Source organism: Schistocerca serialis, chromosome 1, assembly GCF_023864345.2.
Source record: "Schistocerca serialis cubense isolate TAMUIC-IGC-003099 chromosome 1, iqSchSeri2.2, whole genome shotgun sequence".
Classification (NCBI taxonomy): Eukaryota; Metazoa; Arthropoda; class Insecta; order Orthoptera; family Acrididae; genus Schistocerca; species Schistocerca serialis.
In genome coordinates this window covers 285,945,871-285,970,226 of record NC_064638.1, presented here as the reverse complement: position 1 = coordinate 285,970,226, position 24,356 = coordinate 285,945,871, and the positions used below count along the sequence as shown (strand labels likewise).

General features: G+C 38.7%; 1 protein-coding gene across 3 annotated transcripts in view; it reads right to left on the bottom strand.

Moving 5' to 3' along the window:
- Positions 1 to 2,110: 2,110 nt before the first annotated feature.
- Positions 2,111 to 24,356, bottom strand: part of LOC126468312 (uncharacterized) — a 136,767-nt gene continuing 114,521 nt past the window's right edge. For 2 of the 3 annotated variants that reach the window (XM_050096539.1, XM_050096542.1), the window contains exons 15-17: positions 16,850 to 17,046; positions 12,965 to 13,106; positions 6,832 to 9,708 (exon numbers count right to left, since the gene is read on the bottom strand). In XM_050096539.1, coding sequence (XP_049952496.1) covers positions 9,580 to 9,708; positions 12,965 to 13,106; positions 16,850 to 17,046 — 468 coding nt within the window. In that variant the 3' untranslated portion in view covers positions 6,832 to 9,579. Of the gene's footprint in view, positions 2,209 to 6,831; positions 9,709 to 12,964; positions 13,107 to 16,849; positions 17,047 to 24,356 lie in introns of those variants that run through there. The other variant, XM_050096541.1, reaches the window with a different exon arrangement.

The following is a 24,356-nucleotide window of genomic DNA, read 5'->3' as shown; positions in this document are numbered from 1 at the left end:
TCCCTTTTGCCTGCTTAATTTGCTGCATTTTTATATTTTCTTCTTTCATCAGTAAAATATCTCCTGTGATGTCCAAGGATTTCTACTAGGCCTTGCCTTTTCACCTGTTTGATCCTCAGCTGCCTTAACTATTTCATCTCTGAAAGCTAACCATTTGTATGCTACTGTATTCCTCGCTCATATTCTAGTCAATCATCACCTAATGCTCCCTCTGAAACTCCCAACAACCTCTCATTCTTTCAATGTATTCAGATCCCATCTCCTTAATTCCTACCTTTTTGCACTTTATTCAGTTGTAATCTATGGTTTATAACCAATAAATTGTGGTCATAGTCCATATCTGCCCCTGGAAATGCCTTACAATTTAATATGTGGTTCCGTAATCTCTGTCATCAATCTAAAACTTTCCAGTGTCTGCAGGTTTCTTCCACGTATAAAATAGTCTTTCATGATTCTTAAACCAAGTGTTAGGGATGATTAAATCATGATCCCTGCAAAATTCTGCCAGGCAGCTTTCTCTCTCATTTCTTTCCCCCAATCCATAATAACCTTCTATTATTCCTTCTCTTCCTGTTTCTAAAATGAAATTCCATTTCCTCATCACAATTAAATTTTGGTCTCCCTTAAGTGTCTGAATCATTTATTTCATCATACATTACTTCAATCTTTCCGTCTGTGGAGGTAGTTGACTTACAAACTTGTACAACTGTGGTGGGTGTGGGCTCAGTGTCCATCTTGGATATGACAATGCATTTGCTTTGCTGTTCATAGTAGCTTACCTGTGTTCCTATTTCTTATTCATTATTAAATCTACTCCTGTATTACCCTATTTGATTTTATATTTATAACCCTGTATTCACCTGACCAGAAGTCCTGTTCTTCCTGCCATCAAATTTTACTAATTTCCACCATATCTATCTTCAACCTACCCATTTCCCTTTTTAAATGTTCTAGTGTACCTGCCTGATTAAGGGATCTAACACTCCATGCCCTGATCCACAGAATACCAGTTTTGTTCCTCCTGAGATCCAAATGGGGGACTAGTTACCTCCAGGATATTTTACCCAAGAACATGCCATCATCATTAAGTCATACATAGAGATGCATACCCCAGGGAAAATTTATAGCTGTAGTTTCCCCTTGCTTTCATCCATTGGCGGTACCAGCACAGTAAGGCAGTTTTGGTTGGTGTTACAAGGCCAGATCAGTCAGTCACCCAGATTGTTGCCCTTGCAATTATTGAAAAGGCTGCTGTTCTTCTTAAGGAACCACACATTTGTCTGGTGGTTGCACCCACAGTATGGCTATCTGAAGTACGCAAACCACTCCACCAATGGCAAGGTCCATGATCCATGGGAGAGAGAAACTGTCTATGTGCTAATAAATTAATAATTAACAAAAAAAATTGCACATTTTCCAGTCACATGACACAGTACTTTGCTCAAGAGACTTATGAAAATTGTTTCTAGAAGAGGCACTTATTCTTTCATATATTTGATGCACAGTCTAACAGGCACCCATTTAAGAGCAGTGGACTTGACTTGACAGGGATATACATGTTAGTCACCATTCGTCTCGTCAAACCAAGGTTATTTAAAGGAAGTCTCAAATTGTTGCCAAACAATGGTGTGGACTGTTGTGGGAACTCTTCTACTGATGAGAATTGCATCACATTACAGTTTGTTGTTTACTCTTAAGATGACCTTGACCTTCAGAGAATAATCACCGCACAGTTAAGGATACTCTCCAGCCACAATAGGAGGATATTACTAGGCTGGGAAACCTGGGGCAATGTCCTGAGGACAAAACAAATAAAGAAAAGAAAGGAAAAACTAAAACGGAAATGACAAGTGGAAAAATTAGTAAAACAGATTAGTCAAGTGAAGTCTTCAGCTATGCTCATTCAATCAAAGATGGTTCCAGAAATTCTTCAGAAGTAAAGATACGAAAATTGTTTACCTCTTTCACTCAGGTCCAAGATTAATCTGCATCAGGACCTGAACATCAGTTACAGTCAATCAGGATAACTATTGACCATTCAGGGTATCTTTGCATCACTTACTGCCAGTACTTTTGTTCATTTCGCTGGTGTTACACCTCTGAAAATTACCTCTGTGATTTCTAGTTTGTAGTTCAACTGTCTTTCATGTTCCTACAAGCTCTTAGCTTGCTGTTATTATTGAATTGCAGTGGTTGTGATGAGATTTTCTGCAAATAATGATTTAAATTGAACAATATCAAGTCCTTGCAAATGTCTCAATATTTTACAGTAAACCTACAATGCAATTAATACAGTCTGTTTTTACTCCTTATTAACACCTGATTTCCTTTTGGTACAATCTAAAGCATTCCAGAGCATTCGATATAGGAAAAATACTTTTTTATGGGCTAAACATAACTTGAATGACAGTGGTCTTCATACCGGTACTGAAACTGAAATTTCACTCTAATAGGACATAATTAGTATTTCACTTTCTCAAGCACTCAGTAGCTGTAGATGTAAAGTGTAACAGTGTTTGTTGTGATGTGTGATTTATTTTGTGTACAATATTTTCAAACAATGGAAAAAATTGTACACAATTACCCTGACTGACAATAACTAAATCTGTAGGAAATGTGAATACGTTTCAGCCAAAGCTACAACAAGCTGTCCATTATGAGGACCATACACTATAGCATGCAACCAAGAATCAAGTCACAATTTAAATTTAGTTCTTAAAAGCAGTGTAGATGTTAATCAAGAAATAGTTTTGTGTTTCAAAGCAAATGGCAACACTTGCAAATGTTTTTGTCTTCAGTACAGTGGTAGGATTTAAAAAATTATTCCACAAGTACTTCCATCATAGCAACACGACTCTAAACTTAATGTGTCAGGCTGAAAGATACAGTGCCATCTATGTGCTTAAACAGATATTCATTGACATTATTCTTATAATTAACAAAGTGTAGCAATAGCCCTTAAAAGAATAACTGAATTCTATAGATCTTTTATTCAGTGTAAAGTACTAGAAAGAATCAACACCTTGAAATCTGAAAGTATAGGCATAGCAGCTGCATATGATGATTTAGGAACAGTGCACTCAGAAAGGATCATTTGACAAACTACTTGATGGACCATAGAGGAAACAACAATAAAGAAGGCTGATTAGCCCTTAACTAAAATTAGTGTGACACTTCCTTTCCCAAGTACTTGACAACATTTATTCACTATTAAATACTAGCTTTTAAGTTATGAGATAAGTTAACCATGTACACAGAGCAAAACAAAATCTTTTCATCCATTGGTAAGCTACCTGCTTGGTAGCATGTTGGTTCAGTTCTGGAATGCAATATAGCAGTAGTTCTGTGTGGCAAGGATTTAGCATGTCTTGGTTTCCTTAGGTATGTGGCTTCAGACCTAATCACATCATCCAGTTCCTGTAAATTATAGGCCAGTGATTCGTGCATCTTGAGCTGACACTTGATAGCATGCCAGACATGTTCCATCAGGTTTATATCAGATGAATTTTGGTGGTCAAGACATCAATATGAGTTCACCATCATGCTCCTCAAACCACTTGAACAAGATTTGGGCCTTATAACATAGACAGTTATCCTAGGGAAGATGTCTTCAACACTGAGGAAGATGCACAGCATGGAGGAATTCGCAGGTGTCATGGTGTGTTTGATTATTATCACAAGCCCCATGCAAGGTTAATCTCTTCCACAGCATAAAATAATACTGTCTCCACTGGCCTGTATCTGTGACATGTGTATGTTTGAAGTAGCCATTTGCCTGGATAATGCTGTATCAGGATACAAACATCAACCTAGAGTAACAAGAAATGTAATTCATCCAACAACATGACATGTTTCCATTAATCCACAGGCAATCTCAAACTGTCAGAGATGTGGATCAAGTTACACATTAACAGGCACAAGCAGCCACTGCTGGCTACTGCTGTAAAGTAAATGAATGACAAATTATGACTACTGCTTATTTACTCAAACTGATAATTGTGGTAATTTCTTTGGTATTATTTAATACCTGTCAGTTAGATGAAAAACAGCTGTATTGAAACGAAAAAAAATAGAGCCTCTACTCCTCCTACACTGCTCCACTCTGTTTTGATTCAATCCTTTAAACAAATTACATACATAACTTTACACAGACCACTATGAATTGTCTACATCCAAATACTGTTAATGTCAGGATCTTGTAAAGGTACAAACCCTTAGTGTCTTTCTTATATCAAAGAAAAGAGCTGAGTCAACATGTGTTCTTCCCCAAACCCATGATAAGTTATTAGTGATATTAATTCTGTTATATTGTGAGTCTGATTTTCCTCCAAGTCATGGGATGGCAGTGCGGATCTGGAGGCACTCACCTGCCAAGTTTGGATGATGACTGTGGACCCTGGCTGCTAGTCGCAGTTGAGTGGTCAGATGGAGGTTCTCAAATAATAATGTTAGAGACAGGAATTGCAAGTCTGAGATACAACAATAACATTCATAAAACATAATTTTAATACAATGATTTTTCAGTTACTGTTATTTTGTAAGACCTCATGTACTAAGCACAGCTTGTGTAAGCTTGAAGTGGATAGTAATAATAATAACAATAATAATAATAATAACAATGAATTCGCACTAGACACTGATGGAATTGCTGACAATGTCACTGTCAAATGGTGGTGTGTTAACACGCTTTGGTCCACGTCCCAAGGCACAAAGAAGTGGCTGGCATGAGGCGGAGTTATGGTGGGGATGTATCAGTTTAGAGTCATCCCTGTTTTAACAAATGGAATTATGTGCAAAGAGGTGGCATGGCACTGACGCGTCCCTTTGTCATCCATAACACATCTGTTTGCAGCCAAAAAAGATGCTTTATAGCAACCTGTGGCAGAGACATCCAAGTGGGACACTAATGTTTTCATTCTTGGACTAAATGTGGTGCTGCATAGTTTGTCAGATAATTTATTGAAAACAATTATTGTTATCACTTGAGAGAGTTCAAAGTTTCAGACATAGCTAAAGCATGAAAGTGTTTTATTCGATAAAATCAGTTCTTACCAGAAACATTTTACTTCAATGCTTATTGTAAGTGAAGCACCTTACAATGTTACATATACCTTGATATCAAGGTGAAGTAACTATTTGTCAACATTTATACAATTTCAAAAGGGCAGACACATTATATTAGTGCATCAATGTTGAGATTCTTCAGTGTTACTTACATTGCTATGGCTACCTCATTGTCTATGGCATCGTTTCCTGTTATGCTTTCTAGTTAAAAGGTCCAAGATTTTTGTTTTAGTAAAAGTTGCTGGAATATTGTTGGTTTTTGACATCATCAGTATTGCTTCATAAATTCTTGACACTTTCTATGACATCACTTGTTAGTAAATGCATTGTACAACATTTAAACACAACACAAAGAACTTGATAGTTACAATGACCAATCTCAACAACAACTGAAACAATTATAGTGCATTTGTCGCCTAAAATTTCTGTAGTTGTTATGTATACAGTTTCCACATCCTTCTAGAACAAGATGTAGTTCAACAATTTTTTATTATGACTGTCTTAATAGAAATTGCTTTTCAGATATAATTCAGGTAATGTTATCTGGGGAAAAAATATTTATATAAAGATTTATGCACCTAACAATAATGCAAGTTGCAAATTTTGACAGTACAAAAAGTATCAGCTACCTGTCTTTGTATAATTGTCTATTGAATTATCAATAATAAAAGTAGAAAAATTGAAAATGAAAACCAGAATTTTGTTTACATGAAAACTAAAGCATAATAAAGTGGTTTTTGACTCATTTAAGATAACAATTGTGATTACTAAAATCTATGGTTCAAGATCGATGTTGTTAAATGGCTCGATATGAAAAATGAAATTATATGTGGAATATATAATTTATGTATGAAAATTAACTTCAGTCAGGTCAAAATGTATACAAAATGAACATTTCAGTTCTGAGGAGCTAAAATTCATTGCAACCTGCACCACTATCTGCGAAAATGTTGCAAATAAAACTCTATACACATGAGTGTTCAGTGAAGACAGTAACTATTGTGAAATGAAATGAGGAAGCATTTCAGGAAGTATGTGGAAAGACCATCTTTAATAAATCTTGGTGATGGTTGTCACAGTTGTAATTAATTGTTTGTTTCATTTCCTATTATGGAATTGCCACATTCAAGTCTTGAGAATGTCCCATCACAAAACAGAATAATGTTGTGTGGCCTGGAAATGCTGATAACATCAGCTTTCAAATGTTTGCAACACAATTGTGTTTTAGTAGCTCCTAATTTATTTTATGTTAACATGACAAATGCACATTAGGCTGATTTTCATCCCCTTAAAAACCTGGTATTAAATATTCTTGACTCATTTGTAAATAAATTGCATGAGAATGATTTCATTACATTTGTGCAAAAGAAGGAACACCTCATCTGTCACTGAGCAGAAAGGAACTTTACACTTTACACCTGGTAATGGTCTTTATTATGGTAAATTAAGGTCTTCATTTTGAAATCTTTTGAAAATTACTGCTATGTAAAGATTGTCTATTGATGATGACTCCAGATTCACTTATCTCCACTACTACAAATATGCTGTCTTCATATGCGAATGTTAACTACACATCTCAAATATTTTGCTAAAGCATCGTAAAGATTACTTCTTTTATGTATTCTCTAATTTCCTTTTATTGATACTTCTAATGCCAATAAGGAAATTTGAAACACATTGAATAGGTAAGCATAGAACAAAAAAAATGGTAGGATTGAACATGAACAGCTTATGTCTTTATTTACATAGATTACATAGAAGCATCAGAAAAGGAAATGAAGACAAGGAACTGTGTAACAAACTGACAATATCTCTCACAATTATTCATACCAGGAAAGTAATAACAAATGTAGATTCTGGAAGATAAAAGATAAATCTGAATTGACAGATGTGTTATATGAAGCATGTATTTTAATATACAAGTTAACTTGTTGTCTACAATGAAAATTCAGCAGCAAAGTAAATGAACTTTGCCACATGTCTTTTCTATATTGTCAGTGAAACAAATGTAGCCATATCCCTGTAATACTACCGTTATTAAATATGAGAAACTTGTAAATATCTACTATGCTTAATAACTCATTTTATGCATGTAATTAATTTTGTATTAATATAATTAGAATATGTGACATGACATCTTTCCACATATAACAGCATAAAGACAAAAAACTTATTAGAAAATAATGTATTACATTGTTCTTGTTCGCATCAGAAGTAAAACAGTCTGACATGTGAGATATCTAGTTTTGTGATGGTATGCAGTTTCCACAACAAACTTATCCATGGGATAATTTTACGGATTTTAAAGTTGATATATGTATTTTAGATGTCCTAACAACTCACTGAAAAGTGTGCCCACAATTCACAAAATCTAGAGAGTGTTTGTATGTTAACTGTTTGATTCTGTTAATATACAGATGCTGTGAAAGCCAATGGTTATGGTAGTTCAACTTTGATAAAAAGTTGGTTACTGATACCCACAAAATGTTACACAATCTGAAGTATGCATGTCTGCTTGAAAATCTCAAAACTATATATCAAATGAGACTTTCTTTGATGACTGCAAAAGCTTAAATAAACTGATCAGTTATGTTTAATGTTACACAGAGACTATTTTCTAAGTCATAATATAAAAATTTATGAAGGAACAATAATTAAAGTTGTAGTCTTTCAGTACAAAATTTCATCTTTGGTATGAACAAACTAACCACCCTGATAAATGATACATGCAATAGTTCTATAACACTCCAGTAATTGCATGTGTGTGGCAGTTACTCTTATCACAAAAGCTTCTTGTTTTGCTCAATCCAGAACAGTGACTACACTGTCAATAACACAACAACCCTATGAACAACATAGTTACATTACTTTAAACAATCTATACTAAAAGCAGAACAACCACTTGGGTAAAACAACAATAACAAGGCTCATTGACCAATAAATAATTCTTATTCAATACATAAACTCATGACCACAATGACAACAAACTCTGTGTATAAAAATACTGGAAATATAGTATGGCACAAACTTCTGAAATCACAAAAACCTAATCTGTCTATCAGTTCTGTACAAAACAATGGCACTTAAAGATGAACTAGTCTAGTTTATGGAAGACAGAGCCAAGCCTTCATAAAATATTAACTTTTCATATTTTTTTGTTTAGCATTCCTGAATTCCATTCAACATACATCGGTTTTTAGCGGAAAGTACAATACGGAACAATCCTATATGGAATTGCTAGAAGAGCACTTTGAAGGAAACATAAAGTAACATTTAACAACAATAATCACTATGGAATGAAACAATCCCATACAATAAAATACATTCACAGTGAAAATATACAATGGCACTATCCATGTAACATTTCTAAAAAATTGTACAATGATTAAAAACAATAATGTTGTTGCTGCAGTGATAATTCAAATGTCTTTTACGTAGAAAATTTTACAAAAAAAGTCTTGCTTGTAAATTTAATGGAAGTAACCATATGGAATGTGTACAAAATATGGCACCATAATGCCTACATTTATTTCTGTCCTGTGAAAAGATTGTCTTGGGGATCAGATTATTCTGTTTACCAAGAGTAAGAACTTATTTTAATGCATAGATAAATGTTCAAAATGTAAGAAATGACAGTTTTACTTGATAGTAATTATTGATCAGCCAGACCCCACCAGCACTGTTGTGGTCACTGAAACATACACAATTCCTATGGTAGTTGGTAGCCTTAAACAACCACTTGCCTTTATGTAGCTGAAGCTGTAGCTTCAAAATAATTTTAAAATGTAATATGTCTATAGAGGTGGCAACCTATGAAATTACTTTAAGATATTACTCAACAAAGTTGATTTATATAGTTACCATTCAGAATGATAGAGCTATCAAAAACTGTGATTTTCAGAATCAAAAATTTGGTTCTCCATTGCAGAGTGAATTAAAAAATGGAAGAATTCACTTTCAACCAGTTGTGTTACATTTCACAAATTTTAATCTCAGTTATTTTGTCTTTTCACACTTTATTTTGGAAGAACACGGATATAAACTTGTAAATAAATGTTCTTGTACTTTCTTTTCTGATCGCAACCTACAACGAAAACTATGAAACATTGTCAGAACTTTTTTATTTGATCATGTAGTAGAAAATAGCTTCCACAGGTCTCTGCACTATAACTGGGGGGAAAAAAAATCCCAGCACTGACATGTCAGGGAATAATACGTAACTAACATATATATTTTTAGAATATGCCAATACTCCTCTCAAATGTCATTTACAGCACTGGAGAATTCCCTTCATTGTATGAGTAAAGCTAACATGTTTGTAAAGGTGCAGTTAGCGTTTCTTTTCTGTATAACATATTCTCCATGTGTCACTTCTTTTAAGAAGTGATTGATACTATCATTCTTCTAAGTAGTACATGCAGTCTTCTGTATCAGTAAGTAGATTTGCTAATGGTGCAGCAACAAGTTATGCGATATATAAGTTACCTTAAATATTGCACTTTCTGATTTAAGGCATCACAGCTTTGATTTACTATGGTATTCCAGTAGAAATTCTGCTTGACATTTTCCTGTTTCAAAAGCACCATGTGTAGTAGAGAAGTAACACTCATGGGTTGCTTCTCCAGCAAATAGCAGAGCTGGATGCTAAAAATGGAAATAATAAATTTATTTACATGTGTAAAAACAAATTTCATGAATAATTCATAATTAGTTGTCATAACTTATTACTGCTGATATGCTGTTATGGACTCGGCACTTCATCTGTACTTCCACTAAACAGTGGGAAAAATTGGTTTGGGGTCATATGAAAAACTAGTGGGAAAACTTTAGTTTTTCATGATGTTACAAAAAAGAGTTACTACCACACAAATTTCACACTCCTAATGGAATAAAATAAAAGGACATTTCTTGTCTGGATATATGTCGACATAATCTGCTTGTGAGCATTGCACCACCAAGAGGAGAGCTGTAACTGGATTACTTACATAACATAATTCACACAATTAAGTTTACAGAGCAACACACGAAACCAGACTTCAAGAATTCAGTGTGGTGCAAAGCTCTGCAAAGCTACACATACTACAACCAGAGGCTCAATGTGAGGGCTTGCATGTGTTCCTGAAAAATCTCACTTCATGCAGTCAGTATGCAACTTCATGATGCATCAACATCAAGAGATGCTGGAGGACTATGGTGAACAAGTTGTTGACCAATGTCACCCCAGACATGTTCAATGGATGACACCTGAGGCATCATGGAGACAAGGGGCTCAATAGTGAGTATTTCCCATTACTTACTGCTGGGCATTGACATACTGAAATAAGGAATTTGCAATTGCCTGAAGGAGAGACAGAGCACCAGGCTCCAAAGCCTCCCTTATGAAGTGGTTGCAGTTCTGATCACTCTCACTTTGTAGAAAACGAGATTAAACGTTGTTCTAAGGGGACCAAAACAACCATGCTTGGAGTTTAGTGGCCCATGCCCCTCAACAATGCAAAGTGTCAGGTTGTTTCATCTAATATGCCAGCAGATAAAATAGTAAGATGGATTGAAGCAGGATTTATCTTAACATGGTAAGAATTTGCTGTTATGGCAATTAAATTGCATAAAGGAAACATCGTCTTTCTGTTTGTTTGTTTGTTTGTTGTTGTTTTTGAGGTGTAGGGGTGTTCAACAGTGATGTTATCATTGTCCTCACAAATGTTAGAAGAAATAAATATGGTTAAAAGGCCTCAAAACATTGGCTCACTCAATCACTCCTATCTCACTCACACTGATCCACACAGTCTCTCCATATCACATGCCATAACGCAAAGGAGAAATAGTGAAAGGTACTACACATGGAAAGAAAACAGAAGGAAAATGACAGAGGAGCTAAAGAACACCGCCCTGAAATTTTTGGCAACATGTTGGACAAATCACAAAACCATAAAAGTCTCACCACATTCATATGAATGTTACTTATCTGCCACTGCTCTCTGGTCCAAAAATAAAACACAGTCCAGTAAAATGTGGAGCACAGTGATCTGTATGCCATTAGCACAACATGTTGGAGGGTCGTTGCACTGGAGCAAGAGCCATGCATCAGATGACTGTGGCCTATGTGAAGATGAGTAAGGAGGACCTCATCCTGCCTTTGCGGCTGAAAGCAGGTACACCATGGCCGCATAGTGGGCTCTACTAGACACAGCTCATTATCTGTCAGTTCCATCTCATCTTTTGTTGAAAAATATTTAGTAACCTAACATTTAGCTAATTCAGTAATATTGATATAACACATACACGTGTTTCTTCCTGTTGTATTCATACTGACCAGCAACAGTAATAGGAAATGAACACACTGACGAGTACACTGCAAGGCAGGCCATGGCATACCACACTTCACTCGTGCAGAGTGTGCAGACGTGTGGGCCAAGACCCCACCTATCTCAGCTTTGCTTGGTATTTCTCAGAAGTACCCAGAACTGCGCAACATTTCATTGAGTATTGTGGTGTAGCATATTTTCATTGGCCCAAATATCTTGAGTTCAGCAGAACCATGGTATCAGTGCTGTTTACCCTTTGCTATTTGTTCATGGTATGAACGACATTCACAGATCCAGTGGCTGTTTGCACAAAAGAAGGCAGTCTAGTGATCTATTGCAACAAACCTTTAAAAATGAATGGGAATGACAAAGAGAGGGATGAGAGTTCTCAGTACATATCATGCAGCTGCATAAGTGTTGGGTGCTGCAAATTTGCTATGAAGTGATGTGCACAAAGAATTTAAAGATTTAGTTGACTATGAAAGAGCAAAAAATTACAAATATTGCCAAATGAGATTCATTCTTGTCTACATCAAGCAGCACTCTGAGCTAAACTTACATGTATGGAGCATGTGATGAAGCTGGTGGTACAAACAGTAAAATTTCTGACTGCCAACTCCAGCATCTTGGGCTAGAATGGAGTTGGTGGTCGTGTGTGTGTGTGTGTGTGTGTGTGTGTGTGTGTGTGTGTGTGTGTGTGGTTGGTTGGTTGTTTTGGGGGAAGGAGACCAGACAGCGAGGTCATCGGTCTCATCGGATTAGGGAAGGACGGGGAAGGAAGTCGGCCGTGCCCTTTGAAAGGAACCATCCTGGCATTTGCCTGGAGAGATTTAGGGAAATCACGGAAAACCTAAATCAGGATGGCCAGACGCGGGATTGAACCGTCATCCTCCCGAATGCGAGTCCAGAGTGTGTGTGTGTGTGTGTGTGTGTGTGTGTGTGTGTGTGCGTGTGGTGTTCTACCTTGTGTGTGTGAATGGTGTGTGTCTCTCTTTTACTGATGAAGACTATGGCTGAAAGCTTTATGTAAGTATCTTTTAATTATGCCTGTCTACAACTTGACATGTCCTCTTTACAGTAAGTAGCGATATGTCTCTTCCTACATTGTCAGTATTCCTACCTGGAGTTTCCTATGAAACAGAAAGGTGTAGTGGTTATCCTCCTATATGTAACAATGGAACAAGCCATGTTATTGCATGACCACCAGTAAAAATAATTAAGAAAATATTTAAATAGACTTATGGATATACACTATGGTCTCTGCTATGATACTGGAACTTGCACTTACATTTACTTATTGTGTTTATGTACTTGTTCTCCGAATATCAGCGTGAACTTTACACTATTATTCTGTATTACACTGTCATGTATTTCATGTTGTTTGTGTCCTGTAATGTTTAAATGGTAATGTTCTAGTGGTGTTAATAAACTGCTTGCTGTGTGTGACATATTTGGACATTTCTTTTTAAGGCAGGTAATTCTGTTCTCTGCGTAGGGCCATGAGATTATCTGAATATGAGTTAAGGTACATAAAATTATGAAGGTGAGGAATTGTGCAATGAAATAATTCTTGCTTGTTTTCATTGCTGTCTTACCTTCACATTTGAATTATGACAGTTTTCTGCAGTAGTATAAACAGGTTCTGACAAAAGAGCAGGCCCAGAAGAGGACTTATCACAGGCACTGGTTGTATTGCTGTATCCACCACAAATATATTTGTTGTTATGCCATCGTGTCCTGCAACAACAAAAAGGGACCATCAACATCAGTTCAACAACAAATTATTTTACCAGTATTGTAAACTAATAGCAACTATCCAAAAACAATAGTTTTTCAGATAAACAGCAGGCAATAACACACTAGATTATTAAGGATGTGAGGTGCAAATTTAAGAAAAAAATATACATTTATTTTAAGGCAAAACAAATATAACATTACACATGTAGGCTGCAACAAAAAATGACAACAAACAGGAGTCTTTTTCTCTCTCTGTTGTGTGTGTCTGTCTGTTTACTCAGCATGTGTGCTCAGTCGAAGTATCAAATTGTGGAAGCTGAATTACAGTTACCAATCCCATATCAAAGTGCCTATCCATTGCTCAGTGTAAATAACTTCCCTCACATCATTATTAATGTTATACATAGAATTTATTTAGCTGTATTATATGAATAAGACTTAACTTAACATTGGAAATTCTACAGCTAAAAAAAATCATATGAGAACATACTGTAGAGACCCGCATAGATTACACACCTGAGATCCAGGCATGCCGTTGTAAGGCATGCCACAGAAGTTGGCAGGTGCTAGAAATGTCAGAGGCTGCCACTCATGTATGCATGTGCAGGCTCTCCTCCATGCACTTTACAGGCAAGCCAACAGCTTATAACCATGGAAAGTGTCTTCTTGTAAAAGTTATTTCTACATGTAATAATGTGTTGTATCCGTCATTGTCTGTATGTTCTTGTGATTAGAATACAGGGTGTCCCACTCAAACCTCCCTGATTTCAAAGACCCAGGAAAAAAAACAGTAGATATGACAAAGAAAAATGTACCACATTATAGAGCATCTCAAGGATTCATTTATTTATCATCAATACACCTCTACATGTGAACCACTTGTAGCACAAAGAATATCACGTATATATTCAATTTCTTGCCAAGTTCTTCGTAACATTTCCTCTGTTACTATTGCAATCGCATTAGTGACACGATGTCACAATGTAGGAATATCATCCACCTTAGTCGCATACACATGGTCCTTCACAAATACCTACATGAAGAAATGAAGCGGCATAATGCTGGGTGAACGTGGTGGCCAGGCGATGGGTCCTCCACATCTGATCCAATGATTGGGAAATTTCCTACCCAGGAACTTGTGAACAGCTGTTGACCAATGTGGCGGAGCTCTATCTTGTTGAGAAATGATGTTGGGTTGCAAGTCTTGTATTTGAGGGTACACAAACTCCTCCACCATTTCCAGATACACTGACTCATTCACTGTTTGTTCAGCAAAGAAGAACGGTCCAACAATCATGTTGTGCATTAGCCCGCACCAGACTTTCAGTTTAGGGCTATCATGAACATGTGCAATGACAATGTATGGATTTTGCGAACCCCAAATCCACACATTATGCCTATTGACCGTTCCTGATAGATGAAAGGTTGCCTCATCTGAGAATAAACATCTTTCTGGGAAGGCGTCATCCATATGAATATACTGCAGCATATCCGCAGCAAATTGTTGTCGGCGTAGTTTGTCGTTCAGCGTCAGATGTTGCAGAAATTGCACTTTGTAAGCACACATACAAAGACGCTGGTGAATCACATGATGCAATATTGCTTGAGGTACATCAATTGGCCTAGCTGTTTGATGAATTGACATGGGCTTCTGAGAAATGTTTGTCTGATGTCCTCCACTGTCTCTTCTGAAACTCCGTAACGTGCACTGCCAGAATGTTTCAGAACACTTCCTATTGCCAGAAACTTCCTATACAATTCCTTAATTGTTTTCACATCAGGTGGATCACATTCATAAATACGACGATAATTTCCTTGCACAGTAATTGGTGATTTTGTTTCTGCAAACCACACTACTGCTTGCATGTGCTGCTGTGTAGTCGCCATTTTCACTTTGTACAACCATGCTGCACTCTGGTGACGATACTTGCCACTTCTGACATGGGAATATAAATTCTTTGAGATGCTCTACAATGTGGTGCATTTTTCATTGTTGTATCTACTGTGGTTTTTCTCTCCTGGGTCCTTGAAATTAGGGAGATTTGAGTGGGACACCATTTATATTGGCTATGCGTAAGGTCATTGCTGTGTTGGCTGAAGAGCCAACACCGTGTTATGAGAGGAGGCTGAAATGCATGTGCTTTAGCTCATGCAGGCTGGCGTGAGGAGGGAAGGACTATACTGACGTGAGGTTTGGAACATAACAAGGAATGAGAATTCAGAAAGCGGACATAATTAGTTTGATACTTAACTTTAATCCATTAATGATGAATGTCGTTCTTGACGGTACACGATTCACAATATTGTCTGTTCAGAATAGTAACTGAATATGGAGCCTTGCTAGGTCGTAGCAAATGACATACCTGAAGGCTATGCTAAACTGTCGTCTTGGCAAATGAGAGCGTATGTAGACAGTGAACCATCACTAGCAAAGTCGGCTGTACAACTGGGGCGAGTGCTAGGGAGTCTCTCTAGACTAGAGCTGCCGTGTGGCGGCGCTCGGTCTGCAATCACTGACTGTGGCGACATGCGGGCCGACGTATACTAATGGACCGCGGCCAATTTAAAGGCTACCACCTAGCAAGTGTGTTGTCTGGCGGTGACACCACAGCCATATCTTTGTGTGTTTTTTGTTGTGCTTTTTGCATCTGGTTGTGACATGGAGTCTCTGCTTCAAACACTGGTGCAGCAGGAGAAGGATCTCATCATGGTCATGCAACAGGCATTGCCTGCATGGCACTCTAATCCTTCATCTCTGACTTTTTCCTCTTCCATTCCCACAATTTGATGATGCAGCAGAAGATTGGGAAGCATACAAACACTGCCTACAGCAAAATTTCCGTACTTTCTGTGCTATGGATGCAGAGGTATGTTGTGCAATGTTTCTGTCATGGATTTCTCCTGTTTCATATCAGGTGTTGTGGCAGTTGGTCCCATTGCAGGAACCTTCCCTGTTGTTGTTTGACAATGTATGTTCATTGTTGTCTTCCTACTATCACTACCACATGCATTTTGTGGCAGCTATGGTTTAATCCTATCAATGCAAGAAGCAGACCCATCAGTCTTATTGTGTCTAGGCTGTGACCCTCCACGGCCTTAGTCACAAGTGCCATTTTGTCACAGCCATGTCAAAAGAATTGTGTGCAGATGGCAGGTTCATGGTGTTATCATCTGCTCTGTCCCAGATAAGGAAGTCCAGCAATGGGCCCTGCAATTACAAACCCCTCCCTCAAAGTGGTTTTGTCAAGTGCCCATTCGTATGAGCTCAGCAGCTGGAAGCCTGGTGTGATGTAGTAGCGATAACAGGGTGTCCCTGCTGTATCTACTGCATTCAGGAAGGGCAACACAGTGGTAGTGCAAGCTGATCAGTTTGGTGCCTTCTGAATAGTGCTTAAACAGCATTGTAGCCACCGCTCCCTGTTGCTGTTCTGTGAGTCTTGTTACGCCCAACATGCTGGAGGAGTGTCCCCAGCTTTGGGCTGTCTGTCATGAGTGTTGAAAAAAACCACTGCATTATGTTGCAGAACAAGGGACCCTCTGCCATGCACCCTATGGTGGCTTGCAAAGTACATATTTAGTTGTAGTTGATGATTAGATGGAAAATTCTGAAAGCTTAAAATTTTTCATTTTTGGCAATGGTCATCTGTACTTTTCTTTTATATTTTTAGTGAATAAAGCCACAATTTTCTAGTAAATACAACTATTTCCAGGACTAGAAAATGGAACTTAATTATTTCAAATACCTGTAAACAGCTCGGGGCAATGGAATATCATTTCTTTTGGTGAACTTCTGTAACAGTTGTGTGCAGTGTTCTCCCACCAATTTCTCTGGTAAATCTTCGACAAGTATGGCACCATTACCTCCTACCCATCCAAGTAGAACTGCTCTTTGTGTAAGAACAACATCAAATCCTGTTACATCTCGGGTCCAAGAGAATTCCTAAAAAAATTCCAAAAAAATGATTATTGTTATGTTCTGATTCACACACTTTATACGAGTCTACAATGTGGTTTAGTTTCATCACACCACTTTACATTTTGACCAGATACAATCATTTTGTCCCTTTGATATTTACACTAAAATAAAGTTGCATTTATTGTATTTGTTGTTTCAGAAAGACTATCAGGGTTTGAAAGCTTTGTAGTATTTGTTAACTTTGATTCAACTATGATTTAGATGCGACGACCAGCCTGAGTACCGATATGGAGGACAAGTTAGAGATACTCAGGCTTTCTGGCCACAACTTGCTCCTGCGAGAGGCACCACTGCATCAGCTGACATATCGCCTGGGCTCATCCACTGATGCAAGTGTGCTGGTAAATACCATGGCCTCAACTCACTAGTCAGTCTCTCACTAGTTCATTAATGCCTCACATACTTGCCATTGATAAGTAGAGTTTCGACCTTGCCTGTATTACATTTCTTGATATGCATTGCTCCCTGAACTATTATATAGGCTTCAGACTTCTTTCTGGTTAGATGTTCATTTCGTGAACTTCACCATCCTTGACCTCAGGAACAGCCTGTTTGTTTCTCTGGTCTCTGCATTACCATCAGTGTGAGCAATCATAAACTGTGTTCTACCTACACCAAGGAGAACAGAAAAGTAGCAATGATAACTTTCTCACCATGTTGTCATTCTCATGCAGCATGGATTCACTGCATCAAAAGTTAGGCCGCAGCAGTTACAGCAACAACAGCAACAGCTCAAGAAGTAATAGGGATTCAAGCAGCAAACACTACTGCAACAAAAAGATAAACAGCGGGAATTCCAGCAGAAGCAACAGTAGCAGCAGAAACAGCAGTGGTAATTACGACAGCAACAGCAGAAATTGCTGTTAAAACTGCTGCAAAACCAGTAACAGTCAGCAGCTGCTGTTTCCTTGCTTACTCCTCTGCTGTAAGCTTACTTTGGTGAGGTAAATGAGAGTTGAGAGATCTGTTTTATGTCAATTTGTTCTTCACTTCAAGGCAAGTCAGATAAATGACACAGAATGTCAGAGTGTGCTCTTACTGTGTCTAGTAATAAATTGAATGAAGTGGTGCAACAACTACACCTACTCTCAGAATCCATTGGTTTGAAATTTTCTGATGTTTGTGGTGTGCTGAGAGATTATTACCATCCACAACCACACATAGCTGTCCCTAGGCTCAAATTTAACCAATGTGTTGTGCACAATAAGCAAACATACATATCTTAGAAGAAAGATTAAGGAAAGGCAAACCTACGTTTCTAGCATTTGTAGACTTAGAGAAAGCTTTTGACAATGTTGACTGGAATACTCTCTTTCAAATTCTAAAGGTGGCAGGGGTAAAATACAGGGAGCGAAAGGCTATTTACAATTTGTACAGAAACCAGATGGCAGTTATAAGAGTCGAGGGGCATGAAAGGGAAGCAGTGGTTGGGAAGGGCGTAAGACAGGGTTGTAGCCTCTCCCCGATGTTGTTCAATCTGTATATTGAGCAAGCAGTAAAGGAAACAAAAGAAAAATTTGGAGTAGGTATTAAAATTCACGGAGAAGAAATAAAAACTTTGAGGTTCGCCGATGACATTGTAATTCTGTCAGAGACAGCAAAGGACTTGGAAGAGCAGTTGAATGGAATGGACAGTGTCTTGAAAGGAGGATATAAGATGAACATCAACAAAAGCAAAACAAGGATAATGGAATGTTGTCAAATTAAGTCGGGTGATGCTGAGGGAATTAGATTAGGAAATGAGGCACTTAAAGTAGTAAAGGAGTTTTGCTACTTGGGGAGCAAAATAACTGATGACGGTCGAAGTAGAGAGGATATAAAATGTAGGCTGGCAATGGCAAGGAAAGCGTTTCTGAAGAAGAGAAATTTGTTAACATCCAGTATTGATTTAAGTGTCAGGAAGTCATTTCTGAAAGTATTTGTATGGAGTGTAGCCATGTATGGAAGTGAAACATGGACGATAAATAGTTTGGACAAGAAGAGAATAGAAGCTTTCGAAATGTGGTGCTACAGAAGAATGCTGAAGATTAGATGGGTAGATCACATAACTAATGAGGAAGTATTGAATAGGATTGGGGAGAAGAGAAGTTTGTGGCACAACTTGACCAGAAGAAGGGATCGGTTGGTAGGACATGTTCTGAGGCATCAAGGGATCACCAATTTAGTATTGGAGGGCAGCGTGGAGGGTAAAAATCGTAGAGGGAGACCAAGAGATGAATACACTAAGCAGATTCAGAAGGATGTAGGTTGCAGTAGATACTGGGAGATGAAAAAGCTTGCACAGGATAGAGTAGCATGGAGAGCTGCATCAAACCAGTCTCAGGACTGAAGACCACAACAACAACAACAACAACATAGCATGGGCTGCTGACTTGTGAGACTTAGCACATAAGTGTGATTTCTCCTGTAAACAGTGTGATGCATTGTATGTGGACTCATTACTCCATGACATTATACATCTTTCTTCTGGTAGAGAAGTTATTATGACGACTTTAGAACTGTCTGATCCAATCCTGAGCTATGAGCTTAAAATTACTAAAGCTCCCAGATAAACTGCATCTCCACAAACTATGTTCATGATACTTCTGGTGTCAACATTGTTAGTAGTAATAGTAATCACAGTTGTGCTCTATGATCACAATTTACAAAGTACTATTTCATCTGGTAGACCAGTAACATGGGATTCAGTAGTTAATGCAGAAATTACTGATCCCCTGGCCTCGCCATTGATCCTTTACCCTCGCTGTTGCAAGCAGAGGCTTCCTCCTTGCCATTTCGAAAGTGGCCCACAAAAGTTAGTGCTGTCAAATCATGTCCAGTTGTTCACCATTGCATCAATGGTGTCACTGCCCTTTCTGTGACATCATCTGTTTTGCCTGCCACAAACCAGGGCAGCTGGCAAGTGTCTGCTTCAGCCAACACGTGACAACAACAATGGCCATCAGTGTACTGCACGCTATCTTCCCGGTGCCCTTAAATGGTTAATCAATTTCATAAAAATGTTGTTAAATTAATATAGTCAGAGGTGTACCAGAACCCTTCCTTGCAACTTAGAAAGTGCCTTAGGTCGGTCTGTTGTTTTGCAATGTTCCATGCTGGCAAACCCTTAACACTTGCCATTGATGCATCAGACTGTGTCATTGGTGCTGCAGTGTACCACAGATATGTTGATGCCATGGAACATCCCATTGTATTTGCATCTACAACATTAAATGTGGTACAGTGGAATTGTTCACAAACAGAGAAAGAGGCATTCATTATCATAAAGCGTCAGGAAGTCTTACATATATCTCTGTGGTTCTAAGTTCCACTTGATCACTGGCCACCAGCCCCTTGGTTTGCTATTCCATCCCCATTCTAAATTTCATGATAGAAAAATGCAGCAGCTGTAATGGTGGACATTTTTCCTGAGTAATTATACCTACAAGATTGATTAGCAGACCACCACAAGGCACTCAAATGCTGATGCACTTTCTTGCTTGCCTTGTGGTCCAGATGCAGAATTTAATAGGCATGAAGTGTTGTGTTTTGCCTCGGACAAAAGTCAGCAACACACTCTCAACAAACTCCTGACTATGGCACATGAAGCAACAGCACGAATGGGCCATGATCCAATACTCTGCAGGGTGTTATCTGCTGTATGGCAAAGTTGCCCAGAGCATCTGCCTAAGGACATAAATCTGGAATGGTGCATGTATTTTTCATTACAGCACAGGCTTAATGTCACTGTGTGTCTTTTTGTTACCTAGGGATGATTCTGAAAGCGGGGTGGTTGTTCCTCCAATGCTCTGCATCTGCACACTGAAGCTTCTCCACACTGCAGACTGGGGTATGTGCAGAATAAAGGCAACAGCACAGTACCATCTTTAATGGGCTGGTGTTGACACTGCCATACAGCACACCATCCAGAACTGGTAGGCCTGCACCCAGAATCAATCACCTCCAGCATAGCATTTCAGCCTCTGACTATGCCCTGACCACACCTGGCAAACAGGGCAAGTTGATTTCACTGGAGCTTTCCATGGAGCAATGTGATTACTGGGTAAAAAGTTCTCAGTAAATTTGCTGTGTCAAATTTGGACAAAATCCCAAGCTTCCGATGACTACCTCCACCATCACCATCATGGGCTTCATCTGACTGCTGGGAAATTGAAGAGGTTCCCCACTTTTAAGCCCATAGGATAGCATCTAACTGGCTGGATTTCATCATGGTGACATCACAGAAATGGTACTGACGTGGTGCCCAATATGTCCATGCACACTGGTAGTTCCTCCCATGCATATGCATATTGAAGCTCTTTGCATACTCCATCCAGCACGAACTTCCAGTGCCATCACTTGCATCAGGCGGTAAGCTAAGAAAAGTCTTCCTTTGTGCTGTTTCTTTATCAACTGCTGGCTTTCATGCATTGCTAAGTACACTACTGGCCATTAAAATTGCTACACCATGAAGATGACGTGCTACAGATGTGAAGTATGCAAATGATTAGCTTTTCAGAGGATTCACACAAGGTTGGCACCGGTGGCGACACCTACAATGTGCTGACACGAGGAAAGTTTCCAACCGATTACTCATACACAAACAGCAGTTGACCAGCGTTGCCTGGTGAAAAGTTGTTGTGATGCCTCGTGTAAGGAGGATAAATGCGTACCATCACGTTTCTGACTTTTATAAAGATTGGATTGTAGCCCATCGCGATTGGGGTTTATCGTATCATGACATTGCTGCTCGCGTTGGTCGAGATCCAATGACTGTTAGCAGAATATGGAATTGGTGGGTTCAGGAGGATAATATGGAATGCTGTGCTGGATCCCAATGGCCTCGTATCACTAGCAGTTGAGATGACACGCATCTTATCCACATGGTTGTAATGGATCGTGCAGCCATGTCTCGATTCCTGAGTCAACAGATGGGGACGTTTGCAGGACAACAACCATTTGCACGAACAGTTTGACGATGTTTGCAGCAGCATGGACTATCAGCGAAGAGACCACGGCTACGAACCCTTGACACTGCATCACAAACAGGAGCACCTGCGATGGTGTACTCGACGACGAACCTGGGTGCACGAATGGCAAAACGTCATTTTTTCGGATGAATCCAGGTTCTGTTTACAGCATCATGATGGTCACATCCGTGTTTGGCAACATCGCAGTGATCGCACATTGGAAGCATGTATTCGTCATCGCCATACTGGTGTATCACCCGGCGTGATGGTATAGGGTGCCATTGGTTACACGTCTCGGTCACCTCTTGTTCGCATTGACGGCACTTTGAACAGTGGATGTTACATTTCAGATGAGTTATGACCCATGGCTCTACCCTTCATTCGATCCCTGCGAAACCCTACATTTCAGCAGGATAATGCACGACCGCATGTTGCAGGTCCTGTACGGGCCTTTCTGGATACAGAAAATGTTCGACTGCAGCCCTGGCCAGCACATTCTCCAGATCTCTCACCAATTGAAAACGTTTGGTCAATGGTGGCCGAGCAACTGGCTCGTCACAATACGCCTGTCACTACTCTTGATGAACTGTGGTATCGTGTTGAAGCTGTAACTGTACACGCCATCCAAGCTCTGTTTGACTCAGTGCCCAGGCGTATCAAGGCTGTTATTATGGTCAAAGGCAGTTGTTCTGGGTACTGATTTCTTGGGATCTATGTACCCAAATTGCGAGAAAATGTAATCACATGTCAGTTCCAGTATAATATATTTGTCAAATGAATACCCATTTATCAGCTGCATTTTTTCTTGGTGTAGCAATTTCAATGGCCAGTAGTGTATATAACCACTGTCTATACTGAAGTTTTTATCACAGAGTTTTATTTCAATTGCTTCTCTAGCCACAAAGACCCAATAATTCAAATTGTGGGGCATAATTCTCATATGTTCATACGTCATTTGTGTGTATTTAACAGGCTAAGCTCAGCCACCACCGAGTTTTCAAAATTCCTGTACTTCAGGTGACACTGATGTTCAACATAGCAATCAGCAACAGTCCATATAGACTGAAGATGTAACTACAGCCATATTTGCAAGGAATATTATAAATTTCCAGCACTCTCAGGTTGAGATTATCTTTTACATGTCACAACATTTCCTTAATTTTCCTTGGCGGCCAAAACACAAGTTTGATTCCTTGCCTGTTTACGATTCTACCTATCTTTCAGTTATTGCACTGCAGAATGGGAGGGTGTTGGTCCTCCTGGCTTTGATAAATGGCATCTCATCTTGGTTTTCTCAACAGCACTGACTTAATATCATGGACTAAATACCCAAGCCTCCTGAACTCCATCATCAGATGATTCATCTCAGAGCTCCTTGCTTCTTGTATGTGCTCCTTGAGTGAAACAATCCTGGTACTACGAATTAAAATGTTCAGCATAAACTCTCTTCTGAGCTGGATGGTGAAAGCTTCACCGCTTGAGATACAGGTCTGTATGCATTGGCTATCAATTCGCAGAGTGACAGAGTCATCCATCTGCTTTTCATTTCAACAACACATCTAAGAAAGGCAACTTTCCACCCATCTCCATCTCTGTCATCAATCTTATGTTTGGATGCATACTGTTCACATGGTCAATGAACTACTGCAGAACCTCATGATCATGCACCCAAATTAAACATATTTGAAGAAGCAGGATGGATGGAGGGGAGCTCATTTTCTGAAACCCACCATGAAAAAATTAGCTATGGCCAGTGACAGCGACAAACCATGGTTGTGTCATCAGTCATTCAATTATAATTTCACTGTACAAAAAACACATGGTCATAAGGGTATGTCAGATCAATGTTAAGAGTTCAGGAGAGAAATGAGTGACCAATAGTCTTACTGTTTCTTCTCCTGGTTCTTTCATGAACAGGAAGACTACATTGAGGCTCACCAAGATTTCATTTGAGAATTTTCAATTGCAGTCTGCAGTGGCTGAATATAAGTGCCAATAATTCAGATAAAATAGGTGGTAATTTAGATAAATACTTCATCACCTTATATGTAGCATTTGTGATCAGTCTAAGTGGTATGCATCTTGGTGCATTTCAGGCAGATTATACACACATCAAAAAAAGTTTTGCATCACCCCGGTTCCCAGAACTCCTGAAGATAGATGTTGACTGTGGATATTATATCACAGACACAGTCCCTTTGATTGTTCAGAGGTGTCACTAAACCCACCCAAAGAAATAAAAAAAGCATGCATGAGCAGTGTATATTAGATGGAACGAGGTGCACAGCTCATTTTGTTTGTATTTCAACCATGCTTAGACAGTCA